The sequence below is a fragment of the Diadema antillarum genome, unplaced genomic scaffold (genome assembly GCF_040938485.1).
Source record: "Diadema antillarum isolate AM-2024a unplaced genomic scaffold, OU_Dant_1.0 scf00000107, whole genome shotgun sequence".
Classification (NCBI taxonomy): domain Eukaryota; kingdom Metazoa; phylum Echinodermata; class Echinoidea; order Diadematoida; family Diadematidae; genus Diadema; species Diadema antillarum.
In genome coordinates this window covers 170,729-195,533 of record NW_027270996.1, presented here as the reverse complement: position 1 = coordinate 195,533, position 24,805 = coordinate 170,729, and the positions used below count along the sequence as shown (strand labels likewise).

The following is a 24,805-nucleotide window of genomic DNA, read 5'->3' as shown; positions in this document are numbered from 1 at the left end:
TAAGTCAAAACTATGCTCTAAATTTACTGCATGGGCTAAAAGACTTTCAAAAATTTTCTTTCAAACAGTTATGGCAAATTAGTTTCACAACATTCTTTTCCTGTTTTATTTCTTAACAGCTGAAAATATTTTTATAGATATACCAAAAGGCAATTGTCAAAACAAATCTACTTCAGTCTCCTTTAATAAGGGCTTTTAACAAGATGCATTCCTGTTATCTCAAAATCGACATTGTTTGATTATAACTGTTAGATCCGAATTTTTTTTTTTTTTTACACTCAATAAATGCATGCAGATTATCTTCATCTACACTGCAATGCTGACATTTTCCTTCTCTTGATATACCATCTATACAAATTCTTTTTTACTTGTAGTAAATTATACATAATCTTAAAAATTAAATTTTTCATTTTATTTCTTTGCAATGAAATAAGTTTCTTTTGAATATATTCATCCAATCCAATGATGAGTTGAATACCTTTTCCTAATAAATCAACATCTGTTACTATCAGGACAATGTGTAGACAAAAGTATGTAAAACTGTTTAGTTGGAACATCTGGAATACATCTTTTCTGATTTCTTGTTCCTATTCTTATCTTAGGAATTCCTGATGATCTACTATCAAACTTTATACATGATTCCATTGCTTTTCCATGACTCTGGGATAACTTGGCATAATATAATATAATAAAAAAAAATTAAATTGAGCCAGAATTTCTGTAATAGATACAATTGCCATTCTTGAAAATGTCTTTGAAAAATACAATTCCGCTTTGATACCAACCATCAAAAATTAAAGTATTTTTTATGAAAAGTTATATTTTTATTATGCCATAAAGTTTTGTATTGTACTCAATGCACCATGGGTTGATATTTTAAACAAATATTATTCTTTATCATTAACTGAGCTTGTAATATTTCAATATTAAAGAGAGGAAGTTTATTTTTACTTATCTCTTTCATATTTAGACAATGAAGACAATTGACTTTAAGATAGTAGCATGCTGTGGTCTCAATGAAATCTTTAGCAATAATGAGAATAGGCTTATCAATTATGAACCCTCACATTGGCCATGCTGCTGGGATATCATATGTTATCAAAGGGTTCAATATTCCATTTTGAGAAGTGAAATCAATTAGTCTGTTTTCAGAGCACTCGTTTGAAATTCATAGTCATTGCAATTTAAATGCCTGGAGAAAGAATGTCAGTCATGACATGCCGAGTTAACTTTGAAAACTGATTGAGAATGCAGATGGCAATGAGCCAATAACAAGTTACTGAAGTTTTGCTGTGTACTAGTCTTGATGAATACCTTCAAAATATCCTTGTTTTCTTTGATGTGTCTAACTCTCACTTTTCCACACTCACAGTTTAGCACCATTAATATTCACAGGTTTGTGTAGGAACAATAATTGTCTTCTCGTTTAAAAGGGTTTTCAGTTTAATAGTTTAAAGGATCTGTCAGATTTATATTTCTATGTATCATCTGAAAGAGTCCTTACTTGTAGAATTTTGAATGACAATTTCTGTCATAAAGTCAGACTGGAGTCATAATGAATACTTTAAAGAAAATACCATCTTTATTTCATCCCTACCATCTTCTGGTACATGTGTAGATGTACTTTTCAGCACTTTAATGGAAATCCTTTTACTAGAACTGTGAATACTGGATTTCTGTGAATATTAAAACCTGACAGTAGCTGGAGATGAAAGTTTGTGAAAAGTGTGAAAGCTTGCTGTTGAAATGTCTTCCAAAGTTCTTGTTCTCATCTCTATGTGTGTGTGTGTTTAAGGTTGTAGTTCTGGTAATTTAATGGATGATATGTGATGTCTTCTTTGACCATGACAGGCATACCAATCACAGACTCAGGCAGGCTTATGGGAAAGCTGCTTGGTATTGTCACTGCCAGAGATATTGATTTCCTGAAGCCAGAGAGTTATAGCAAGCCTCTGAGTACTGTCATGACAAGGAGGGAGGACCTCGTGGTTGCCAATGCCAACGTCACCCTGAAGGAGGCTAATGATCTTCTTCAGAAAGCAAAGAAAGGTATCTTTTAACAGTGTATGAAATATGGTGTTAACATTCTTTTTGCAGTAATGCTTTCAATTGTAAGGCAAGATCATAGCCTTTATTTGAAGTTTCCTAGATGATACTATTGAATAATGTTACCTTGTGTGAAAAGTTTTAGCTACACGTTCTGTTTGCCTGATTGTTGTCATACCTTGTTTGATTTCATGTAATGACCAAACCAAACTTTGAGATTTCTGTTTAAAATGGTAGAAGGGTAAAATGCTTTTAGGTCAGTAAGTGATACCATTTACAGAGGAGAAAATAGATTTCTTTGAATTTCCCTTGTTCTATTTTTATTTTGGAATTTGCCATTGTAGGTTGAAGCCTTCCAGTAAAGTCCGAGGCTTCCTCTGAGTGGGGATATCCAGTACTGTAGATAAAGAAAGTACTGTACATAAGTATGTGTATCGTATCACACAGAAGATCACGGTTTTAGAATCAGAAAAACTTGCTAGGTAACTTGTAGCATTACATATTAGTATGTCTTGCAGAGGTATGTATAGAGGAATAACAGTGAGAACAAATGAAATGACTTATTGGAACTGCTTCCTCTAAAACAAGAGTAATGAGGAAAAAATGAAACAAATCTATTTCTCACATGTTAGATTGTGAGTTAGTAAAGACTCTGTAGTGCACTGGCACTATACTTTTTTTTTTAAAGCTGGAAATTGTTTGCGTGTGAACATTTTGATTACCAGAGGAAGTTTTTTACTTTCATAGTGGGTATTTGCTTTCATTAATAGCGGGATGGAAAGATGATCAAACGGCATAAAATGACCTCATGGTGTTAGCAAGATATACAGCTTGTGATCCGAATAAACTGGCCTGTTGGCATGCTAATGTGCTCATGTTATACATTGTGTAATTATCGAGGACTTATGTGTTTGAACCCTCCTATTTTCATGTTCTCATCAACTTTAGGCAAACTTCCCATCGTGAATGAAAAAGATGAGCTGGTGTCACTCATTTCACGCACTGATTTAAAGAAGCACAGGGAGTTCCCCCTAGCATCCAAAGACTCCAAGAAGCAGCTGCTGTGTGGGGCAGCCATAGGCACCAGAGAAGAGGACAAACATCGATTGGAGCTCTTGGTCCAAGCTGGGGTTGACGTGGTGATCCTTGTAAGTGTCTCCGGCTCAACAAATATCTGATTCATCCTAACCTCATGAGAGATAGCTTGTAATAATGATACCGCTCATGGCATGTACAAACATTTATGTTTCTATCTTCTCTGTTTTATTCATGCAATGTAGTCATCGATGCAAAATCTAAGATCAAGCAGTACTTTTCTCTCCAGTAAGCTGGTTCCCCTTATTCGCATTCCTCTCTACATATTGTCACCTTTAATGCTTATCGACTTTGATAGTGATGGTGCCATCAGATTTTTGTGGGAAATATGGTACTTACTCCATATATTGTCAAAAGCTAAAAGAAGTTAGTAATAACTGGTATAAATGGTAACAGATAACAGTTTGCTCTTGAAAAATAAAGGGATATTGAATGAATTCATCTTTCTGGATGTTGCCTCATACTATCGGTTGACAGAGCGAAAGAAAGCCCAAGGAATAGTCATATTTTGTGTTATATTCCACATACTAAGAATCTTGCTTTAGGATTGGTCAAGAGCTGATCACGTGATAAAGCGTAGTTTTGCCCATCACATCACCTGAGAAGAAAAGTGCGTTACACTCTATGATGATAGTCATTTTGTTTCACTGATCTCTTAGTCCACACAGCCCCAACGCGTGATATAACTTACAATTTTGAGTACGCACGAAATAAAAGTGTGTTGCTCTGTGGTCTATCATTTGACCTGGGTCAAGTGATAGACCACAGTGCAATGCACTTTTATTTTGGTGCCATGCGCGGGGGCGGAGCAAATTCGTTGTTTTGTCATCTATATGGGCATATGTCTACAGTAAACTACGTATAGCCGGGCAAGCCCTGAGGATACCTAAAGACAGCTAAAACGGTTTCAGATGTGGAATAAAATGGGAATATCTAGGACCCTAGATGTAGGATATAAAGCAAATAATCAACTTTTGGTTTCAGGAAATGAGACAAACTATCACTTCCTTGGTGATCTGAATGTGTTCGCTATCTTTCCTCAGCTGCGCTTTGGAAAGATAGCTACATCCAGATCGCCTCGGAAGTGATAGTTTGTCCTTTCACCTTCACCAACGTTGATTATTTGCTTAATAATGTCCTTCTATACATCCAGGAGTTGATAGCAGCTGTGTGCTGTGAACACTTGTTCATCCCATAGTGCACCCAGGGTTCTAGTTTGTGTGTTAACCCGTTCCTTACGGGAACCTGGTTTACCAGGTTCCCGTGGGAGCAACTGATATACGGGAACCTGGTTTACCAGGTTCCCAAAATGAAGACAAGGGTGCCTGCTTCAGTGGCCTAAATTCATGTTTCTTTGTGTTAAAATGCTCAGAAAAGTGGGTTTGATAAAAAGATCAGAGTTTATTCTATCAGGATTTGTTCTCCTGCTGTTTAAAAAAGGGGGTTTTACAGTATTATGTACCTTTTCTTGATTTAGTTTTTTTGCTTGTTCTGCTGTAAACTCGTACGAACATGTACATAATGATCAAGGCTAAGATCAGTTAGAAATGCGGGTTCGCTGACCCCAGTCACCTCATTCAGGTACCTGGTTTTGTGTAGAACAAAAGATTCTGAGAGCTCATCAGCGCACGCTCTATTCATACCTCGCACCCGATCGATATTTCCATTGTTCACGGGCACATGTAGTTGACCGTAGAAAGGGGGACACAATGAACCGCTCGACTGCCTTCACACAGCTGGATTACCAACCTGTGTGCCTCTCTGTCGACGGGCGAAAAGAATCTCGTTTGGGGGCATTAAAGGCACTCAGAGAATTGCGGAAGGAACGGATTAAAACTGTTGACCTAACCTTTAAATCATCAAAAAGTCACCAGAAAGTAATTTTAACATCAATTATCCTGGCTCTGAAATAGTCTTCTTGCCAAATGAAGAAGCTCCTGAAAACTCTGCACATGGAGATTGAAAGTCTAGGGATTATCAAGTCTGTCATGACACCACAAATACTATCAGATTTTACCCAAAATAAGTGAATTTAGAAATCTCTACCATGTTACATCCTGAATCACAGCATATTATTTCTTGGCAGGATGTAGGTTGTCTGAGTGTTCAACTCCAGAATACCAGTTTGTGCTCCGTGCTGATTCAGGACTCTGTTTGAAAATCCCTACTTCCATCACTGTGTACAGTTCCTGAAACTTGTATATCTTGACTCTCTCCTCTGCCTCTCAGGATTCTTCACAAGGCAACTCAATATTCCAGGTCAACATGATCAAGTACATGAAGGAAAAATATCCTTCTCTCCAGGTTGTTGGTGGTAATGGTAAGTAACCATGCATAATCGATATCTTCTTAAATTTGGTAGTTAGAATAATTTCATGCATGTCATATGAGGTTGAGAAATCAGTGTAATCCATTCAGTAGCTGTAGGTGACTGTTGTTCACACAGGATGTTTCCCTAAATCTTCACATGAAGCTTTTTGAGGATGTTCAGTTGGTGATATAGACTGAGTGAAACATCCAGTCAAAAGTTCTGTATTCTTTGTCAATCAGATCTTTAGAAAAACAACTTAATTTATTTGATTGCTCATTGTACAGTTACAAAATTTTTGATCAGTGCATATGTTTTGACTCTATACGTTAGTCTATTATTCATTTGCAGAGGTAGGCAGCCCCGAAATCTGCATTGTCAGTTTTGTTGCCTGCTTTTATTTTGTGAAAAAGTCAATCATGATTTTTCAATAAAGAAATATGAATTGAGATTAGGCAGCAGGCAGAGATTGACCTTCTTTCTGTCATAGTCATATTGTCCTTGTCGCCATCATGAACTCGTTCATGTGTCTGCCCCAATTTTCCCCGTGTTAATGTAAGATCCATCTTGTGTTTTTCTTCAGTTGTAACTGTAGCCCAGTCAAAAAGCTTGATTCTGGCTGGAGTGGATGCTCTCAGGGTTGGCATGGGGAGTGGCTCAATCTGTATTACACAAGAAGGTAAGAAGATATGTACCACAGGTTGTGGGTAGATTATATCATATTCACCATTTCTTAAAGATAAAAAGCCTTGTTTGTGGAACATTTCAAGGAGGACAGAAATGTTCTCTTTCAAGCATGCAATGTAACAAGCACACCATGACATTTCAACTGAAACTAGCAAAGCACTCCTAGAATGCAGACCTCTGCCAAGGAGCTCATTTCCACCCATTATAAATGCATGCTTAAAATCGCCCAATTTCCTAATATAAAGGCCTTTTGTTTATGTCATAAGCTTCCAGCTAAGTGGCGCCTTTCCCAAGCAGAGCACATGCTTTAGAGCATGTATGCAAACCTCAAATATGTGCAGCTTGAACTCCCAAGTTCATTTACTCTATCTGCCAAAATAAAAAATACTTCAAAAATTCATAAAAATTCCCAGATCACTACTAAAATTTAATCATCTGTTCCTTGTGTCATCAAATTTTTCTGCAAGTTTCATTCAAATCTGTTCACAACTTTGTGAGTTATTTTGCAAAGAGGCAAACCACCGCTGATGAAAAATAATCTTCCTTGGCGAGGGTAATAATGATTTAACTCACACTAGTCACATCTCTTTTGCACAACAGGGTCTAGAAGAGGCAATAAAAAAACAAAAACAAAACAAAGAATGTCAAAGAAAATTCTAGTGATGCCTTTTTTTGATTAGGTACTTTGTGTGTAATGCAAGCTACGTGCCACACTATTTTTTTTTTCCAAGTTCCACTGTCATTCAGCATAAGGGCTATGTACAAGTGGAGTAATACCTGTAGTAATATTGATATCATTGTACATCATGGCTTTGATATGTCTTCCATGGCATGATTAGATTATTGCATGGAGCTATTATGTAGGCCTCTCAACTTGTACCATCATTCCAAAGCATATCGCATGGTCAATTAAAACACATATTTATACCCCCGCCAAACGAAGTTTGAAGGGGGTATATAGGAATCAGCGGACGGTCGGGTGGTCGGGCGGTCGGGCGGTCGGGCGGTCGGTCCGTTGCAAATCTTGCGTCGCGAACTACTTCCTCAGTTTTCAACCGATTCCCATAAAACTTGGCACAGATGTGTGCCTTGGGTTGTAGATGTGCAAGACGTATTTTTTGACAGTACCCAAAAGTACGTTGCCATGGTAACGGCATATTATGGGCAAAAATGGGTACAAATCTTGCGTCGCGAACTCCTCCCACAGTTTTTGATCAATTTTTATGAAATAAGGTACAGATGTTCATCTGAATATGTTAATGTGCAAGACACATATTTCCGCAGTGGCAAAAAGTGCGTTGCCATGGTAACGGCATGTTATTGGTAAAATATAGGGCAAAATGCTTCATGGCAAAACTGCTTCATCAGTGTTCTTCCAATTCTCATGGAATTCATATTGAATGTTTGTCTTAGGATATAGGTCAGCATGACACATTTCTTGACAGTGACAAAAAGTATGTTGCCATGGTAACAGCTTACATATTATCAGCCAAAATGATGGAAAATTTTGTGTTGCAAACTACTTCCTCAGTTTTTGCCCAATTTCCATGAAACTTGGTACAGATGTGTGCCTTTGGTTGTAGATGTGCAAGATGCATTTTTCGACAGTACCCGAAAGTACGTTGCCATGGTAACGGCATATTAATGGCAGAAGATCAAGGAAAGATCTTGCGGATTTAACTACTTCCTCAGTTTTTTGACCAAAGCTTATGAAATGTTGTTTTGACCAAAGCTTATGAAATGTTGTTTGGTCGGGGGTATAACCAGTCGCTGTAGCGACATTTCTAGTTTGGGTTATTTAGGTCAAAATTAGCCCTGAGCTGCATCTGTTCTCCTGTTTTTGTTCTCGTTTGGATGTGATATTATTTACAAAGGCGTATATCATTTTCATCATAGTGAATGTGATATCTTAAATTTCAGTGAACATGTGAGCAACATTGAGAAAGGGATTATTCATCTTGTTAACTTCATGTAGGAATAGGAGATCAAGCATGTGCACATGAGAACTCCCTTGTAGTGAAGGTCGTGTCACACTGTGCAAGGGCAGTTTAAGGCATCCTGTATACCAGTATGTGCAAAGGATATTCCTATTGCATTTTGTATGGTCCTGCCACTATGCCACCAATTATGTGTGGTGAGTTGCATATAAGAGGAACTGCATTGGAACATTGTTGGACTATTGTTACTAGTGCAAGCTAAGTTGAGATTTTGGAATCAGCCTAAAGCAGCAACAGGGAAACAAAAACGACAAACTTAGATGAGTATCCAGCCAAATTTTGGATATTATTTCAAATTCTTCTGAAGGTAACATTATGGGCGGAGCTACTTGTAACCTGTGCTTCTCTTGTACTTTAGGGATTACTACTATCTGTTTTCTGTGTCTTTTTTTTTTGTGTGTGTCAGTGTGTTTATTTGCATCTTATGTGTATCTCTCTCTCTCTCTCTCTCTCTCTCTCTGTATGATGTTCAGTGTGTTGGCAGTGAAAGAAATCAAGACAGCCCCAATTGAAAGCAAGAGATTATTAGACATTACCCACATGAGACAAGTTTATGTAGAGCCTATTGAAAACATCTTTGTCAGTAATTTATTTGTACCAATTTTTAGTTGTTGTCTTTTTTTTTGTGATGCTGCCCCCAGTATTCTACCTTTTACAGTGAAAGAGCATATTTTGGTTGGTGTCTTGTGTCTGGCCTGTTCAGCTGCATTTCTGGACAGATTTTGTTCAAATTTGATGTGGAATTGCATTATCAATTAATCTAGCTGTCTGTAACTTTTGGTGTTGTGCACCATACAGGTTACATTTTGTGACAGGTGTTGTTGAAATTTTGTTTGTGGGTCTATGACGGTCAAATCTAGACACGTCTTGTTTTTGGTGACGCTGCCCTCAGTGTTCCGTCTTTTATAGGATGAAAGGTCATATTTACAGTAGGTGGCTGATTTGTATGTACTCTGCTGGCCACACTTTTTGACTTTTTTTTCCCTTTGGTATGCAGGTCCATCATGGATCTCTTACATTGTAAATCTCTTAGTCCCTAATGTTTAATGAGATGGGGGATTCATTTCTGGGGATTTTGTTGCTTGGCAACAGATATTTCTAGTTCTCATTTGTCATGCTTTTCATGTACATTATACATGTACCACTAATGGCAATGCAGAGAGCCATCTGTTTACTCATACATCAGTGTCATCATGCACCAATGTACTCATCTAAACATACGCATACAATTTACAAGCATGTTTACTGCACATTAGTGAGTTTATGTTTTGCTACAGCTCCTTACCATACATATAAATCATGTCTGCACAGTGCATCAAATATGGCGTATCTCAAGTTTCTTTCTTTTCTCTCTTTTTTTTTTTTTTTTTGGTGCGTATGTGTTTGATGGCATGGACAAATTTTCAACAACTTTTTTTTTTTTAAATCTTAAAGAGGAACATCTATCACATGTGAAATTAAGATTTGAAAGTATTATGTGGAATTGCATGTTTTCAGTGCAAGAGAAAATTTATTCCTGCCTACAGACTTCCTTTTTTATTGTAATGAAAATGATGTTCAATCAGTAGTGCAACAGAACTTAATTAGGGTCGTGTCATTGGCAAGAGCTGGGGGGCATTTCATGAAGCATTTTGTCCGACATATTTGTCGGACAAATTTGCTGTCAGCCAATCAGATGCATTGATTTCTGTAGCTTTTAACAGTTTGTCAGACAAAATATCTGACAAAACGCTTCCCGAAATGCCCCCCCAGGTGTCCACTAGAGCCCCGACAATAAGGAGATGATGTAGAAGCAAATTATGTCATCATTCTTTCTGCATGGTTTCCTGGGACATTACTATGATTAGATGTCTATGTATTGACTGCAAACAAACTTGGGAGTGTCCAAGGAATCATTCAAGAAGGGAGTGAAATTCTGCGGAATATGGCTGATTGTAGCAGCATATCATGGACACATTTAGGATCACACCAGGGCCCCACTTTATAAAAAGTTAATATGATAACAACTCTTGCTGGAATGGCAATTGTCGTTGTAATGACAAAAATCCAGCTTCCTGATTGGCTGTTACTATGTAAGTTGCCATTCCACCAAGAGTTGCTATCCTAACATCTTTTATGAAATGGGGCCCAGGAGTGGTAAAATGAAATGGGGCCCAGGAGTGGTGAAATCATGGACTAGGACAATCAAGATGACTTTCCAACAACCATTTAGTTACATGGACAATGTGAGGAAATACTTTGGAAATACTTTGGGGTTCTCTTCTTAAATGCCTGCTAGCCATCATGTCTGGATCCTCCTCCTCCTCCTTCTCCTGCTCCTCCCAAATTCTTACTCCTGGGCACTGCTACCAACCTGGGATGAATCGGGCTGTGGGACATCTGTCACCTCCGTGGAATCACCTCATTCAGAGCTGATGTTGTTGGTTGCTACATCTCACTAGTGACTTTAACATGCCAAGAAGTTTATTTCCGTGTCCACATTTTTTGTCTTGATCAAAATTTAGTGATGGAAATTTTGCCCTCTCCTGAAGGTGTGTAAATGCTCTTAAGTATTTCAGAATGATAAAGAGGGTAAACAGAATCTGTAAAGGACATCGTGAGAGGTTGTGGAATGAATGAGTTTTTGGCAAATCTACATTGTCCATGCCCTAGTGGATGCCAGATTGAAGCAAGCAATTAGCAGGGACTCAAAAAAAAAAAAGCTGTCAAATCAAGGATGGTTTATTTATTTATTTGTTATTTGTTATTTTCCTTTTTGCATATCCTCTTTGCCCCCAAACTACATTCTTTTTATGATACTGAAGTCTTGGATGTTTAAACAATGTAAACAATGTTCTGTCATAAAGGAATGATGTAGAAGGCAACCGACTTACAAGTAGTGTAATGTGTGTGACTTTTACTGTTTACTTATCATGTCACTTGTGTGCTGCTGGTTACACCCATCATTACATGGTCCCACCCACTCTCAATGGTCTGTCATTGTGTGAATGTTTGACGGTGCCATTCAGTTGTTCCAGGAAATGCCATGTACAGACTAATAATTCTCTGATGTAGAAACTAATACTTCCCTCCTTTCCGTCCCTCCCTCTTACCAATCTTATTCTCACTCTTCACTTTTCTTCATTTTTTTTTCCTCTAACATTTTGTGTAATCGCTAACACACGTTTCCCAAATAACAAACCACTCATGGACCCCTTCCTCTACCTTTGCGACGGAAGCGTCCGCATCCCAAAACCAGTCCACATCTCGTGGCTTGGAGGGCGGTCTAACATCTACCTGTAAGTCTGTTGCCTTTCATCATATTGTGATAGTGCAATGTCCATACAACAAAGTAGAGCATATGTGTTGTATTGATGTCACTGCTTTGTTGTATTTGTTTTTATTTTTGTTAGTAGTTATCATCTGCCACATATCATAGCTGTACACCTGTTTGCCATTCCCATGTCTGTCTATTTTTCTTTTCAAGTCTTTAAGTTCAGTTGTTTGAATTTTTACCCTCATTTCTTAGGTTCATTTTTATATTGGGGGATTAGGGTGGATCACACACACACACACACACACACACACACACACACACACACACACACACACACACACATATAGCAAAGCCAGGTTCAGCAAGCATACTGTCCCAGGTAACCAATTCTTTCCCTCAGACAAGGAAACTGAAAGAGCATGACAGTGTAGAGAGTAGTGGATGCTTTTTTTTTTCTCTGTGCGTCCCCGTGTAACCACAAAGAGAATATCTGCTTCTTTAAGTACTTTGGCAATGAGCACAGTTCTTTGTAGTTCTGGCAATTACAATTTTCATTGTCATGCATCGTCACATAATCTTTTCATTGTCATGCATCATCACAATACTACTATCTTTTCATGCCAGCTCCTCTTCCTAGTTATTTACTTCATTTTTACTATACTCTACTACATGCTTCTTGATGAATCGATTGACATCTTTGGTTACACAGTGTGCTCCCTGAGTAATTTACATATTTGTCCATTCTTTACATTCTTTACATTCTTTACATTGATTTGCCAGAAAACATACAAGAAGTATGGTTGACACTGAAGTGAGTCAACTGATTGAACTCTGAAAACTTAACTCTTTCCCTTTGATAGGCAGGTAAAGACAGGAACAAAAGTGAGAGAGAGTTTTCTCCAATGTAGGCAGGAGACATGGTGTATGTTCATTTGGTTGCAGTGAAGGGGAATATTGATGCAGAATTTAAGCATTTAACATGAGGAGCAAGTAAATATGAGAGATGCAAAACTGCACAAAACACACACTTACTGCCTTCACACATTTAGATTTATATTCCTGCCAGAATTTTTGTTTTTCTGTATATTTCAAAGCATGTGATCACAGTTTAGAGCATTATTTCTTTTGTTTCTTTCTGCCTCATTCTGTTTCAGTTTCAATCAAGAGAAGGAAAGCATGAAAATCTTACAAAAATAGTCATGAGTTTCAATTCATTCCCTATGTGTCTTTGTGATATTCATTTAAATCAAAATGTAACCTGTAGCATATGACAAATGGTAGCCATAATGTTAATAGGCATTTGTGAAGGTTTGATGTACACTCAAACGTGTCTTAGCGACCAACTGTCTATAGCAGCCACCTGCCGTATATGACCACTAAAAACAATTCCCTCTGAGTCTATAAAGGTCACTTTTTTTTGTCTCTCCGGGTGGCCGTTATAGACAGCTTTGTCTGTATCACTTAATTTCTCAGAATTGTGCTTGATTTTTTTTTTTTTAACAGAACTGTGGTTTTCTTCATGAAATTATATTTTGCTAAGAAAATATTTTGCCTATTTGCCTGTTTAATGTTGTAACCTCTTTTGTGAGATATCTTTATCCAAGCTTCATGAATAAAGAGGAGCGTGTCTATTGTAATAACTTGGCTGAAAAGGTTTTGTTCTTCAATATGTAGTTTTATGTGCCATGCCTGTTCAGTGTGTAGGAAAAAACAAAAAACAAACAATGTATGATTTATTTTTGCTGCTCATTTGCAAGCGCTGAGTTCATTGCGAAAAAATTGGAATGCCTAATAGCACCTTTCTGAGCACAAAATCACTTCATGTTGTAACAGCACTTTCCAGATCACAAGGCAAAGACTTTTAACTTACCTGAGCCAAAGTCTCAAGTGAGCTATTGCAATCATTCTGGTGTCCAGCGTCCTTCATGCATTGTGACAATGTAAACTTTGAAAGCCCATGACAGATTTTCACCAAACTTCGCAGGTAGCATCCCTTGTGAGGGGGGGGGGGGGGGGGGTGATAGGATTTCACCCCTCCCCCTCCACTATTAAGGAATCTTTTAAAATAGTCTTCTCTAGAAGCAGAAGTGATAGAGCTATGAGTAAGTACCAGGATGAACGTAGCTTCAAGTTTGTTCATAGCTAATAGAGGGGTTCCAAAGTGGAGCTCAAATGTTACATTTTCAGTTCTTTTTGAAAATGCATTGGATCAAATTTTAACCAGACTTGACAGGTACTATATTGCTTGAGTAAAAGAATACATGTTCATACAAATGGATACCAATAACCTCTTGAGGGCCCCTTGGGTACAGTGCTGGGGTGGGGGAAGCACCAAATCTTTACAAATCTTCTCCAAACTGCTAAATGACAAGCTAAGTTGGAACTGCAAGTAAGTATTTTGGTTACTGGCAAATTGGAAGATAGGCATGGGGGGGGGGGGGGGGGCAGTATTGATACCCAGTTCTAACACGTTTATCTTTTGTAAAACACATGGTCAAGTTTTCCCAAAACTTGGCAAACTTGCTGGCTTGATAGAATATGTATCTGCACAGATGGGCACCATTCCCCACTTTAGGGACTTCCAGGGGTACAATGCCTTGGAAGGGGGGGGGGGGGGGTGGGGAGGCAAGACAAAGCCCCTAAATTCAGAAATCTTTTCAAATCATATGTTGTAGAACCAGAAGTGATTCAAAATGCATTGTCAAATCTTAAGCAGATATGTCCACCAGTTTGAGACAACATGCCCCCGGGAGGCATCATAGCTGCCCCCTGTTTTCAATGTTTAATAGTCTGAAAGAATGTGCAAAAGATGAAGTTGCCATACTAGGATGAGGGGATGATCGTGAGACCCCCCTAGTCTCTTATTACATATGAGAGGCTTTGACTTTGCCATAGCAATACCAGGTCCATTGAAGCTTTCTACATGTGTTTGCAGCTGCACTAATACACAGTAATATCAGTGTCTTTATGCTCAAATTACAAGCAAATCATGAGAACACTTACGGTGTAGCTGATGAAAAAGTTAATCAGAGCATAAAAAACAAAAAGAACGCTTTAGTGGGATATTCTGGATATTCCATGTAGGAGAAATGATCCACAAACTTCCTTTTTGTACATCCCAAATTTGACTGATTGAACAGTGAGTGATTCATGATAGATCTACCAGACTGAGATTTGAAGAGGAAGACTTCCCACCAAACCAGTTTGTGCCATCATTTATACACAGCTTAGTGATTGACAGTGGATGGCTGCATGATCATGGCATAACTAATGATTAATAATTGGCAGTGCTTATGTAGCGCATAACACATAGTGCATAATGTGTGCAATCATGATAGTTTTGATGTTTTTTTCTGTGGTATTAATATCCCAAGCATGTTACTTTCCAATGTTTTACCCGTGCCCTCATCTTATCAATGTATTTGTAGTGTAAGGAGTAATCATGGCATGAGAATGATTCAGTCATCATTGGACCAGGGTGGCAAAACAAAACAAAAAAAAAGTGAGAGAAAAAGAAAAACACTATATATGAAATTTGTGTGCATTTTTTCCTATCGTGATCTTTTTATCGGAGTGATTGCATATTTCCTTATTGTTTTGTTTTTGTCAGTGTTGTGGTTTTGGTTGTTGTCTAGTCAGCCTAAGCCATGATGTCGAGACAGACGAAGTGTTGTGCTTTGTTTTCTTGTTGTTTTTGCTTTTAATGAAAGCTGCAAATTAAAAAGCATTTACTTGGCTATTGTGACAATTTTTTTCTTTTGTTGTTGCTGCAACGTACATGTAACAATGTGATCGTTTCCTTTCTTTTTGTTTGCAGTGATGGCTGTGGGGCGCCCTCAGGGCACGGCAGTATACAGGGTTGCCCAGTTTGCACGCACCTATGGCATTCCCATCATTGCAGATGGAGGTATCACAACTGTGGGTCACATCACGAAGGCCTTATCTCTAGGGGCGTCTACAGGTTGGTACTCAAGATTTATGACATCACTTATTCTTATGTGTTTTGTTTGGTTTGGTTTTATTCTGTTTCATCCTGCAGGGGGCCTGTACAGGTCTGAGTATATGCACCTTTTGACTACTGTATGAGATAGGCAAAACAGATGTCACCGAGTTGATTTCTAATAGAAGTTTTCAAATTGCCCTCTTGTAATGAAACACATGTCATTGCCCACAGGCCTTTGGATCTCATTCCTTGAAACGTCCTCGAACAATAACTCATTTAAGGAAGATATGGGTTAGGGTGCAACTTACCCCCTGTTCGGACGACAAGCCAGTTCATACCAAAACTCGATAAAGAAACAACGTATAAAGACTATCGTATAGCCGACAGACCATTCAGACTCTAATTTCGACCATTCTGGAAAATATCGTATAGATGTGCAGTTTCTCTTTGCGCATGCTGTTATGGTCATGAGTGACAGGTATAGGGTCACCTTTCGCACGCGCTCCCATTAAGCCCTGCCCAGTTATACTGTTCTATGGTCGCCATACATTCAGACGCACAATGGACACGATGGAATGCTGATTCGTTTCAAGTTGTAGTTCGAAACAATGCTCTGACAGTCGTTTCGCTATACGTACGTCGTTTTGTTAGTCAGCATTCAGATGTATAAATTCATTGTATAGCCATACCATTTTGGTATAGCTATACCTTTCTAGTATAGATTTTTTGCGTTTGAACACCCTGAATGGCCAGCCAGAGAGACCACTGACAATAACTTTCTCTTGCAGTTATGATGGGAAGTCTTCTGGCAGGAACCACAGAAGCTCCAGGTGAATACTTCTTCTCAGACGGCGTCCGACTGAAAAAGTACAGAGGCATGGGCTCTCTGGATGCAATGGAGCAAAACAGTTCTTCAGCAAGCAGATACTTCAGGTGAGCCAAATTCTAGTCACTTGTTGATATGTAACTTACATTTTCACATGTTTCATTGAACTTATTCTTTTTACAGGGATTCCACATACACACACATTGACATATTAAAGAAAATGCATGGTACACATTAGACAAGTTTAGTCTTGTACATTTTACTCTCCCCTGATTTTGATATGATAGGCATTGACAACCATTTTAGAATTCTGAATAGGTAATCTTCAAAAGATGAAATAGAATTTTGAACATATTGGGTGCCAGTTTTCACATTTTCATCTCCTTCTTGAAAAGGCATTGGTGACCATTGGTCAAATGTATTTTTGCTAGGGTGATAGAATATGTATTTTACAAATGGGCGCCATGCTCCAGTTTGGGGTTTCCCAGGGGGCCCAGAACCTTCAAATTAGAATTTTGTATGCCTCCGCCAACGAAGTGGCCGGAGGCATTATGTTTTCGGGTCGTCCGTCCGTCCGTCCGTCCGTCCATCCGTCCGTCCGTCCGTACGTACGTAGGTACGTCCGTCCCGTTTTGTTTTTGGAGATATCTCAAGAACCGTGTGGTGGTTTTACATCAAACTTGGTATGAGGGTATATCCTGGGGGGTTAATACTTTGTTTGGATTTTAGGGTCACGGGGTCAAAGGTCAAAGGTCACAGGTTATTTTGTGAAAAAAAGGTTGAAAATTCATGTTTTTCTCCATATCTCGCAAATGGTTCAAGGTATCTTCATGGAACTTAGTATATATGCTTGTTCCAATGGGCAGTGATTATCTAGGGAAGTTGGGGGTCATGGTGCAAAGGTCAGGGGTCAAAGGTCAAGGTCAACTCCTCAAAATATCACTACTTTTCTTATATTTATGCAATGCCTGAAGGTTTTTTTTTTTTAACTTGATGTATACATATATTACCCAATATACATTCTGTGGGAAGTTTCTTGCCAAAAGGTCGAAGGTCTAAAGGTCAAAGGTCAAGTGAAAGTGCTGAATTGCACTTTTTCCTCCATATCTCAAAAGTAACTCAAGGTATCATGAAACTTACATATTTACGCATGTTCAATCTAACAGTGATTCTCTTTGGAACTGTGAGGTCAAAGGTCAAAGGCCAGGTTTAGATAATGCTATTTTCCCATTTGATACTGAAATTATACTTTTTATGCCTCCGCCACGAAGTGGTGCCGGAGGCATTATGTTTTCGGGTTGTCCGTCCGTCCGTCCGTCCTTCCGTCCGTCCGTCCGTCCTTCCGTCCGTCCTTCCGTCCGTCCGTAATGAATTTTGTGGACAAGGTAACTATCAAAACCTGTTGAGGTATCCTAATGAAACTTGGCATGTATGTGTATTAGGGGGTGAAGTTGTGCCTATCAACTTTTGGGTGCACATGCTCAACGTCAAAGGTCAAAAGGTCAAGGTCAAATACATAAAATTTCACTATTTCCACCATATCTATTGAATGCCTGAAGATATTTTCTTGAAACTTAGTGTATACATGTATTACCCAATTAAGATTCTCTGGTGAAAGTTTGGGTCATGAGGTCAAAGGTCAAAGGTCAAAAGGTCAGGGTCAAATACATAAAATTTCACTATTTCCACCATATCTATTGAATACCTGAAGATATTTTCTTGAAACTTAGTGTATACATGTATTACCCAATTAAGATTCTCTGGTGAAAGTTTGGGTCATGAGGTCAAAGGTCAAAGGTCAAAAGGTCAAGTAAAAATATTAAAACTTTTTTTTTCTCCATACCTTGGAAAATTGTTCAAGGTATCTTCATGGAACATAGTATATACATATACTGACTGGAAGTGATTATCTAGAGAATGTAGGGTTCATGGGGTCAAAGGTCAGGGGTCAAAGGTCAAGTGCAACACTTCAAAATTTTACTATTTCCCTCCTATCATGCAATGCCAGCAGGGTTATTATTTTTTTTTTACACTTGGTGTATGCATACATGTGTAACCTAATAGAAATTCTCTGGAAAGTTTTTTTTTTTCTTCTTTTTTTGCCTCAAAGGTCAAAAGGTCAAAGATCAAGTGAAAGTGCTGAACTAACTTTTTCCTCCATATCTCGGAAGTGGCTCAAGTTATCTTGAAACATAGTACATATTATGCATGTTCTGCCTGAAAGTGATTATCTTATGAATTTTAGGGTCAAGGAACAGATGAAAATGGTAACAATTTACTATTCAATTCAGAAATTGCACTTTTTCTCCACACCTGTACCTTGAAAATTACTCAATGCCTAAATGTATGAATGGGTCAAAGTCGAGTTAAAGTCCTTAAATCCCTAGATACATGCTCTCCTATTCATCCAATTAAACCTAGGTCAAGGAAGATGAACATTCAACACATTTGTGACAAACTTGTCATTTCAATATTTTGCCAATTTGTGAAAATGTAATCACACATTGTCCACATGTACTATCTAGACCTATTGGGAAAATCATGCATTATGGCGGAGGCATACCAGTCGCCAAAGCGACATTTCTAGTTCTCAATACCTTGAAAATTACTCAATGCATAAACTTATAAAAGGGTCAAAAGTCAAGTAAAAATCATCAGTTCCCAAAATACCTGCACTCTGACATTTTAATCATTCATCCAATTGAACCTAGTTCTAGGAAAGTGAACATTCAGCACATTTGTGTCAAACCTGTCATTTTAATATTTTGCCAATTGTGTGAAACTGTCATCACACATTGGCAAGACATTGTACTATAGACCTATTAGGAGAACCATGCATTATGGCGGAGGCATATCAGGCGCTGTAGCGATATATCTAGTTTTTTTTTATAGATTATTATTCTATAGAACCAGAAATGATTGAGCTAAAATGCTGTAAGTAATCATTTTGTTTTATTTTTTTTTTAGTGCATGATCATGTTCATTTTTTTTTTCACATCCTTGGGTTCCCCTGTTCTTAAAGACGCGGGGGGAAGGGTGAAAACCGGGGAAATCTTCACATTCATCTTTAACTTGAAAATGCATGGTCAAATTTGTCACTCGTTTGGCAGTTATTGTTGCTAGACTGATAAAATACTAGTGTGTATTAGTACAAATGGGCACCATGCCTCTTTTGGAGGCCCCAGGGGATGTAGGGACCTTGTTATAGCAGATCCAGGGGTGACCTGTTTGGGCCCAGTACCAAATTAGGGTCCAATTTTCTTTTTGAAAATGCATAATCACACTTCCTACTAACAAACTTGAAGGTATTATCAACAGTGTGATAGAATATACAAATAGACACCGTACCTCCCTGGCCTTCCAAAGTTTGCCATGTTCTTCATAGGTAATTGTAAGAATATGTGGAAGGTGAAACATGATACTCAAGTGAGCGCTAGACCTGCTAGGTCTCTTGATGAGTAAAGTGATAGGAATAACTGAAATAACTGACATAAAGGAAACAACATACTGTCCCTATTGTAGACCCATTCGGTTTGGGTACTGTTTTGTATGTTAATGTCTATTTCAGCCGTAACTTGAGGATTTAGTATGTCTTACAAAAGTTGATTTATGCACTGACATAGCATTGCACGATTTGCACCTGACTCATTGCATAACCAATTGAATCATCTTTTCTGATTTTGGAAGCCCCCGTTATGGCTGACACAGTGTCACAGTGTTTTTGTACCAAATAGGGTTAGGGTTAGTTTTATGATTTGATAAAATTGATTAAACTCGCAGCAAATTGATAGAATTATTGAGATGATTGTTTGTTGTGCAAGTGTTGAAAAATGTTGTTACTATTACATTGGAATGTGTAAGAAATAAGATGAAAGTGTCACAGAGATAACCACGTGGGCTTGTAATTTTCAGTCAGTAGCAAAGATACCAAGCGCTCAAACTACAAAGTAGTATGATATATCTGCAACTAACTTCCAGGTGATAGCTGCTAATGTTCAGTTTATTCCCTCATGGTGGCAGTGACCGGGACAAGCTGAAGGTGGCTCAAGGAGTCTCTGGTTCTATCGTAGACAAAGGATCCATCCAGAAGTTTGTTCCCTATCTCATCGCTGGTATCCAACATGGCTGCCAAGATATTGGGGCTCGCAGTCTCATAAAGCTCAGGTGAGAACCATGTGATCATGCACCTTCTTGCTGTTGCCAATGTTTGCATGTTAATCATGTGTCTGTTTGCTGGTCTCGTCTTTTCCTGCTGGCAACCTCTTTTTATCTCACTTTCTGGTATTACACTATTACCTTTAAACCTTGTCATTATAGAGTGATTCTTTGTGTCATCACACGACAAGGTGTTTTATAAGGCTTTCCATTGAATATCTTGTTTTCACAAATGTCTTGAAGGTAAAGTCAGCAAACTTGAAGTATAATACCCCTTTCATATTGGCCAAAAACACGGCACGTCCTCCGGAGGACGTGCCATGTTCATCCCAGACCACTGTCAATATGAAAGCTCGACTCGGCGTGACCACAGCACGAACAGTGGATGAACGCGGCGTGAAGTCCGTGCTAGACGCTGCCAATATGAACGGACACAGCATACAACTGGAACCGGAAATCTTGGATAAATACAATTGCGAGCGCGCTAGTATGCATACAGTTACACGTGTGTGCTTTGTCAACGTACAATGATCGTTTATTCATCGTATATTGCATGCCATTGCAAATTGTTTACCGACTTGCAGAGGTATCAAATGTGTAAGAACAACGAATTATTGAATTTAAAAAAAAAAAAGATATGTGTTGACTGCAAAATAATATAGTTTATGTTTTATTTATGTCTAAACAATTTTTACACTCATTTCACGTGTAAAATTGGAAGGCAATTAGGTGCACCTGCTTAGAATTGGGTCAGTCTGCGCTAGTAATTAACATGAATACTGACGACTACCGTCAGTGGCTATACATACACTGTACTGATTGCTGTCAGCTGTAAAATGTATGTATTGTTGTAACGCATTTGGAAAAATTCGTGGATTCGGCATTTTGGTGGACAGCCAGACTGTCACTTTCATGAAAAAAGCGCGGGAAGCTGTCCGCAAGTAATCATGGGACCGTGTCCCGAGCGGGTTGCTATGGAAACGTGTGCCGAGTTTGTGCCGTGTTTGAGTCAATATGAAAGGGTATTACGGGCTGTACCTCGTGTTTACATAGGGATTTGGGAGGGCAGTCACGCCGTGTTCATCCCAGACTCGAGTCTGGCATGACATCCGAGGATGCCAATATGAAAGGGGTATAACAGAAATTACCTGGTTAGACAATGAAATATATTGTTTGAAATACATGACGTTTCAGAATTCAGACTTTTGCAGATGCTGTTTTATGGAAAAGTGAAGAGACATTTTTGTGGCCATTGAAGTGTGCCATATCGTTCTTTGCACAATAAATGAAATCATAACAGCATAGCAACCATCATGAAGAATTATTCAGATAAATCTCACAGTTTGCCTGCTCTTGAAGTTCATCTGCTTTTTCATTTTCTTTTCAGTCTGGAAGAGTTACAAGTTCTTTAAGAGCATTAATTTTGGACAAACACATTCACAACAAACCAATCAGTTGTTCAACTTGTTAATCATTTCAGTTTTTGTTTTTGATTTTTTTTTCCAGGTCATATTAGAAATGGTTCAATATGGAGTTTATACAAGACTTTATGTGAAGTAGCAATAATTGCTTCGATATCTATCTTGGAAATATCTGCATGTCAATAGCAGCAACAGGAAAGTGTAATAGATACTAATAGCGAAATATTTTTGTAATCCATGAAAAGGCAGGTTGGGTTCTAAAGTATTATGATGGAATGTCTAACATTCCTTTATGCTCTAATTCCATGCTTGGCACTGCTTTTTCTCCAGGACAATATTTATAAGACAAAGAAAAAGTGTCATATTTCATTGAATAACAAGCTGTACTTTAACATAAACTTTTGAATGAAATACTAGAATTTGTTGCTAACAGTTTAGGAAAGAATTCAGAGTTATGGTTCTGTTATAGTGTGTCGTGAAATGAAATGAAAATTAGGTCCTCTTAAAAACGTAATATTTTTCCATAGTATGCACATTTTCGCATTCTAGTTTGCTCTTTTTATGCCTCTGCCAAGAAGTGTCGCCAGAGGCATTATGTTTTCTGGTTGTCCGTCCGTCTGTCCGTCCGTCCGTCCGTCCGTCCTTCTGTCCGTAATCAATTTTGTGGACAGCGTAACTAAAAAACTGTTCGAGGTGTCCTAATGAAACTTGGCATGTATATGTATAAGTAAGCGAGGTTGTGCCTATCAACATTTGGGTGCACATGCTCAAGGTCAAAGGTCAAAAGGTCGAACACTATGGGTTTTGTGACTACTTAACGCCCTTATCATTCTCAACCGACGATATATGCATGTACTGAATGGCAGTGATTATGAAGGGAATTTGGCTTGAAAGTTTCTTGCTAAAAGGTCAAGTGAAAGTGCTAAATTTCACTTCACTGAAAGTGACTCAAGGTATCATCATGGAACTTAGTACATATCTATGCATATTCTACTTGAAAGTGATTCTCTTGGGAATTTTAGGGTTATAGGGTCAAAGGTCAAGGGTCAAAGGCCAGGTTAAAATGCTAAAATTTTGCTATTCAATACTGAAATTACACTTTTTCTCCATACCTTGAAAATTACTCGATGCATAAACTTATCAAAGGGTCAAAGGTCAAGTAAAAATCCTCAAATCCCAAAATACCTGCACTCTTAAGCAATAGTAAAGCATTCTTCCAGTTAAAACTAGTTCAATGAAAGTGAACATTCAACACATTTGTTACAAACCTGTCATTTTAATATTCAGTCAGTTTATGTGAAACTGTCATCACACATTGCCAAGACATTGGACTATAGACCTATTAGGAGAACAATGCATTATGGCGAGGCATACCAGTCGCCATAGCAACATTTCTAGTTTTAAGTCTGACATATTTGATCTTTCAAATAAAGTACTGTGATTAAGCATGTTCTAGCATGGATGTCTAATTTTTACCACCTGTAATAAAGCACATAACTCTTTGGCAGTGTGAAGAATGACATCAAAGGGGAGCAGTTACTTTTACTCCTCCTGAAAGCAGTTTGCTGATGAGTGATTGAAAGTGTCCTCTACTGTCTTTACGTTTTGTTTTTTACTTCACAGAGAGAAGATGTATGCCGGAGAAGTACGCTTTGAGAGAAGATCTCCTTCAGCTCAAGTGGAAGGTGGTGTTCACAGCCTCCATTCATTTGAAAAGCGCTTATTTTAGGATTGGACATGACCCGCTTTCCACTGAGGGGTGCTTGACTGACTTTGTGTTTGATTTTTTTTTTTTACCTGTTTCCAAACAAGTGTGAATTGCAATGTTTTTAGACTATTTATTGTGTTTGTATGTCTGCATTGCATAAGAATTCTTTTGTTACTTTGGTGCAAGGAATACGAAGTATACATTCTGGGATACAAACTTTGCGCACAAAGCTATGTGTTTTCTTCACTTTGTTCTAATCACCTAGTCTTGCATTTACTGTGTATGCCCATTTTTAGCGATTTTTCTCACAGTGTAATTTGACCAAAAACAGTACAGAATTCCAGTCTGTTGTGTAACATTAAGTGGTCCAAAGAGAACAGACTGCTGGTATTTTGTGAAACTGAGACCATTCTCTCTTAGTATTCACTTGTTTCAAAGAGCTCTATGGTTGGCTACTTGAAATAATCACCTTAATCTTTCTGTTCCCCATAAATGCAAGTTGAGAGCTTTGAAGTTTCTGTTGATCTGACCAAAATGATTGCAAATTTGCTGCTATCAACAGTGCTTAGTGTATGTCATTTGCAGGTGGCATAAAACGTAGTTGTATGCTGTGTTGGCCAGCTTACCCTACTGTCCATGTTGTCTGAAGTTCCAACAAGTACCAAGGAGTCAACGTTATGTGTGCCTGGGCAGAAGTTGAATTGAGTGGCCTCTATTAATCAAGCTTACTGCCATACACAAATTAGTTAATGGTATCATCTTGAGTAATGTGTACGCCAGAAAGTATTTCTCTAATCATCATAACTTGGCTTTTGGTGGCCAGTATGTATGCAAACAATTCGTTATGTTTCATGACATTTCTTCCCCTACCTGATAGGCATGTTATATCTTAATTGATGACATTTAACACTGAAGTGTTTTTGTCATCAGATTATTTCTGTTTGATCACACTGATATCTGTGGAGTTTTCTGCTCACTATTCTAGAGTCAAATGTACAATATCTTTGTAAGGAAAAGTAAAGAAGAACAATGGTGATATTCGTCTACCAGTTTATGACTCTTCGTTTCAAAACTAGACAGGATGTCAGGAACAGAAAATAAAGGTGTATACAATATGTATTTGCTTATGTGTAAATATGATGTTATGACATATCCCCTCCCCCCCCCCCCCAAAAAAAAAAAAGAGAAGAAGAAGAAGAAAAAAAAGACTTGTATTTCTGTATGTTGTATCAGACACTAGATACCTATGAGAGGATGTGTTTTTCTAGTTCTGCCTTTGCCAGTATTGGACACTTTATAAGTCAAATTCAACAAAATCTTGTGGATACTCTTATGTCTTTGACTGTGATGGAGTGAAGGATTT

The 24,805-nt window shown here is 38.2% G+C and overlaps 1 protein-coding gene across 2 annotated transcripts in view; it reads left to right on the top strand.

Moving 5' to 3' along the window:
- LOC139719180 (inosine-5'-monophosphate dehydrogenase 1b-like) overlaps positions 1-24,184 on the top strand; it is a 45,928-nt gene extending 21,744 nt beyond the window's left edge. The window contains exons 6-14 of one of the 2 annotated variants that reach the window (XM_071630612.1): positions 1,852-2,049; positions 2,995-3,194; positions 5,371-5,461; positions 6,033-6,128; positions 11,352-11,411; positions 15,207-15,350; positions 16,121-16,265; positions 20,179-20,322; positions 23,358-24,184. In XM_071630612.1, coding sequence (XP_071486713.1) covers positions 1,852-2,049; positions 2,995-3,194; positions 5,371-5,461; positions 6,033-6,128; positions 11,352-11,411; positions 15,207-15,350; positions 16,121-16,265; positions 20,179-20,322; positions 23,358-23,463 — 1,184 coding nt within the window. In that variant the 3' untranslated portion in view covers positions 23,464-24,184. The remainder of the gene's footprint in view (positions 1-1,851; positions 2,050-2,994; positions 3,195-5,370; positions 5,462-6,032; positions 6,129-11,351; positions 11,412-15,206; positions 15,351-16,120; positions 16,266-20,178; positions 20,323-23,357) is intronic. The other variant, XM_071630613.1, reaches the window with a different exon arrangement.
- Positions 24,185-24,805: the final 621 nt, after the last annotated feature.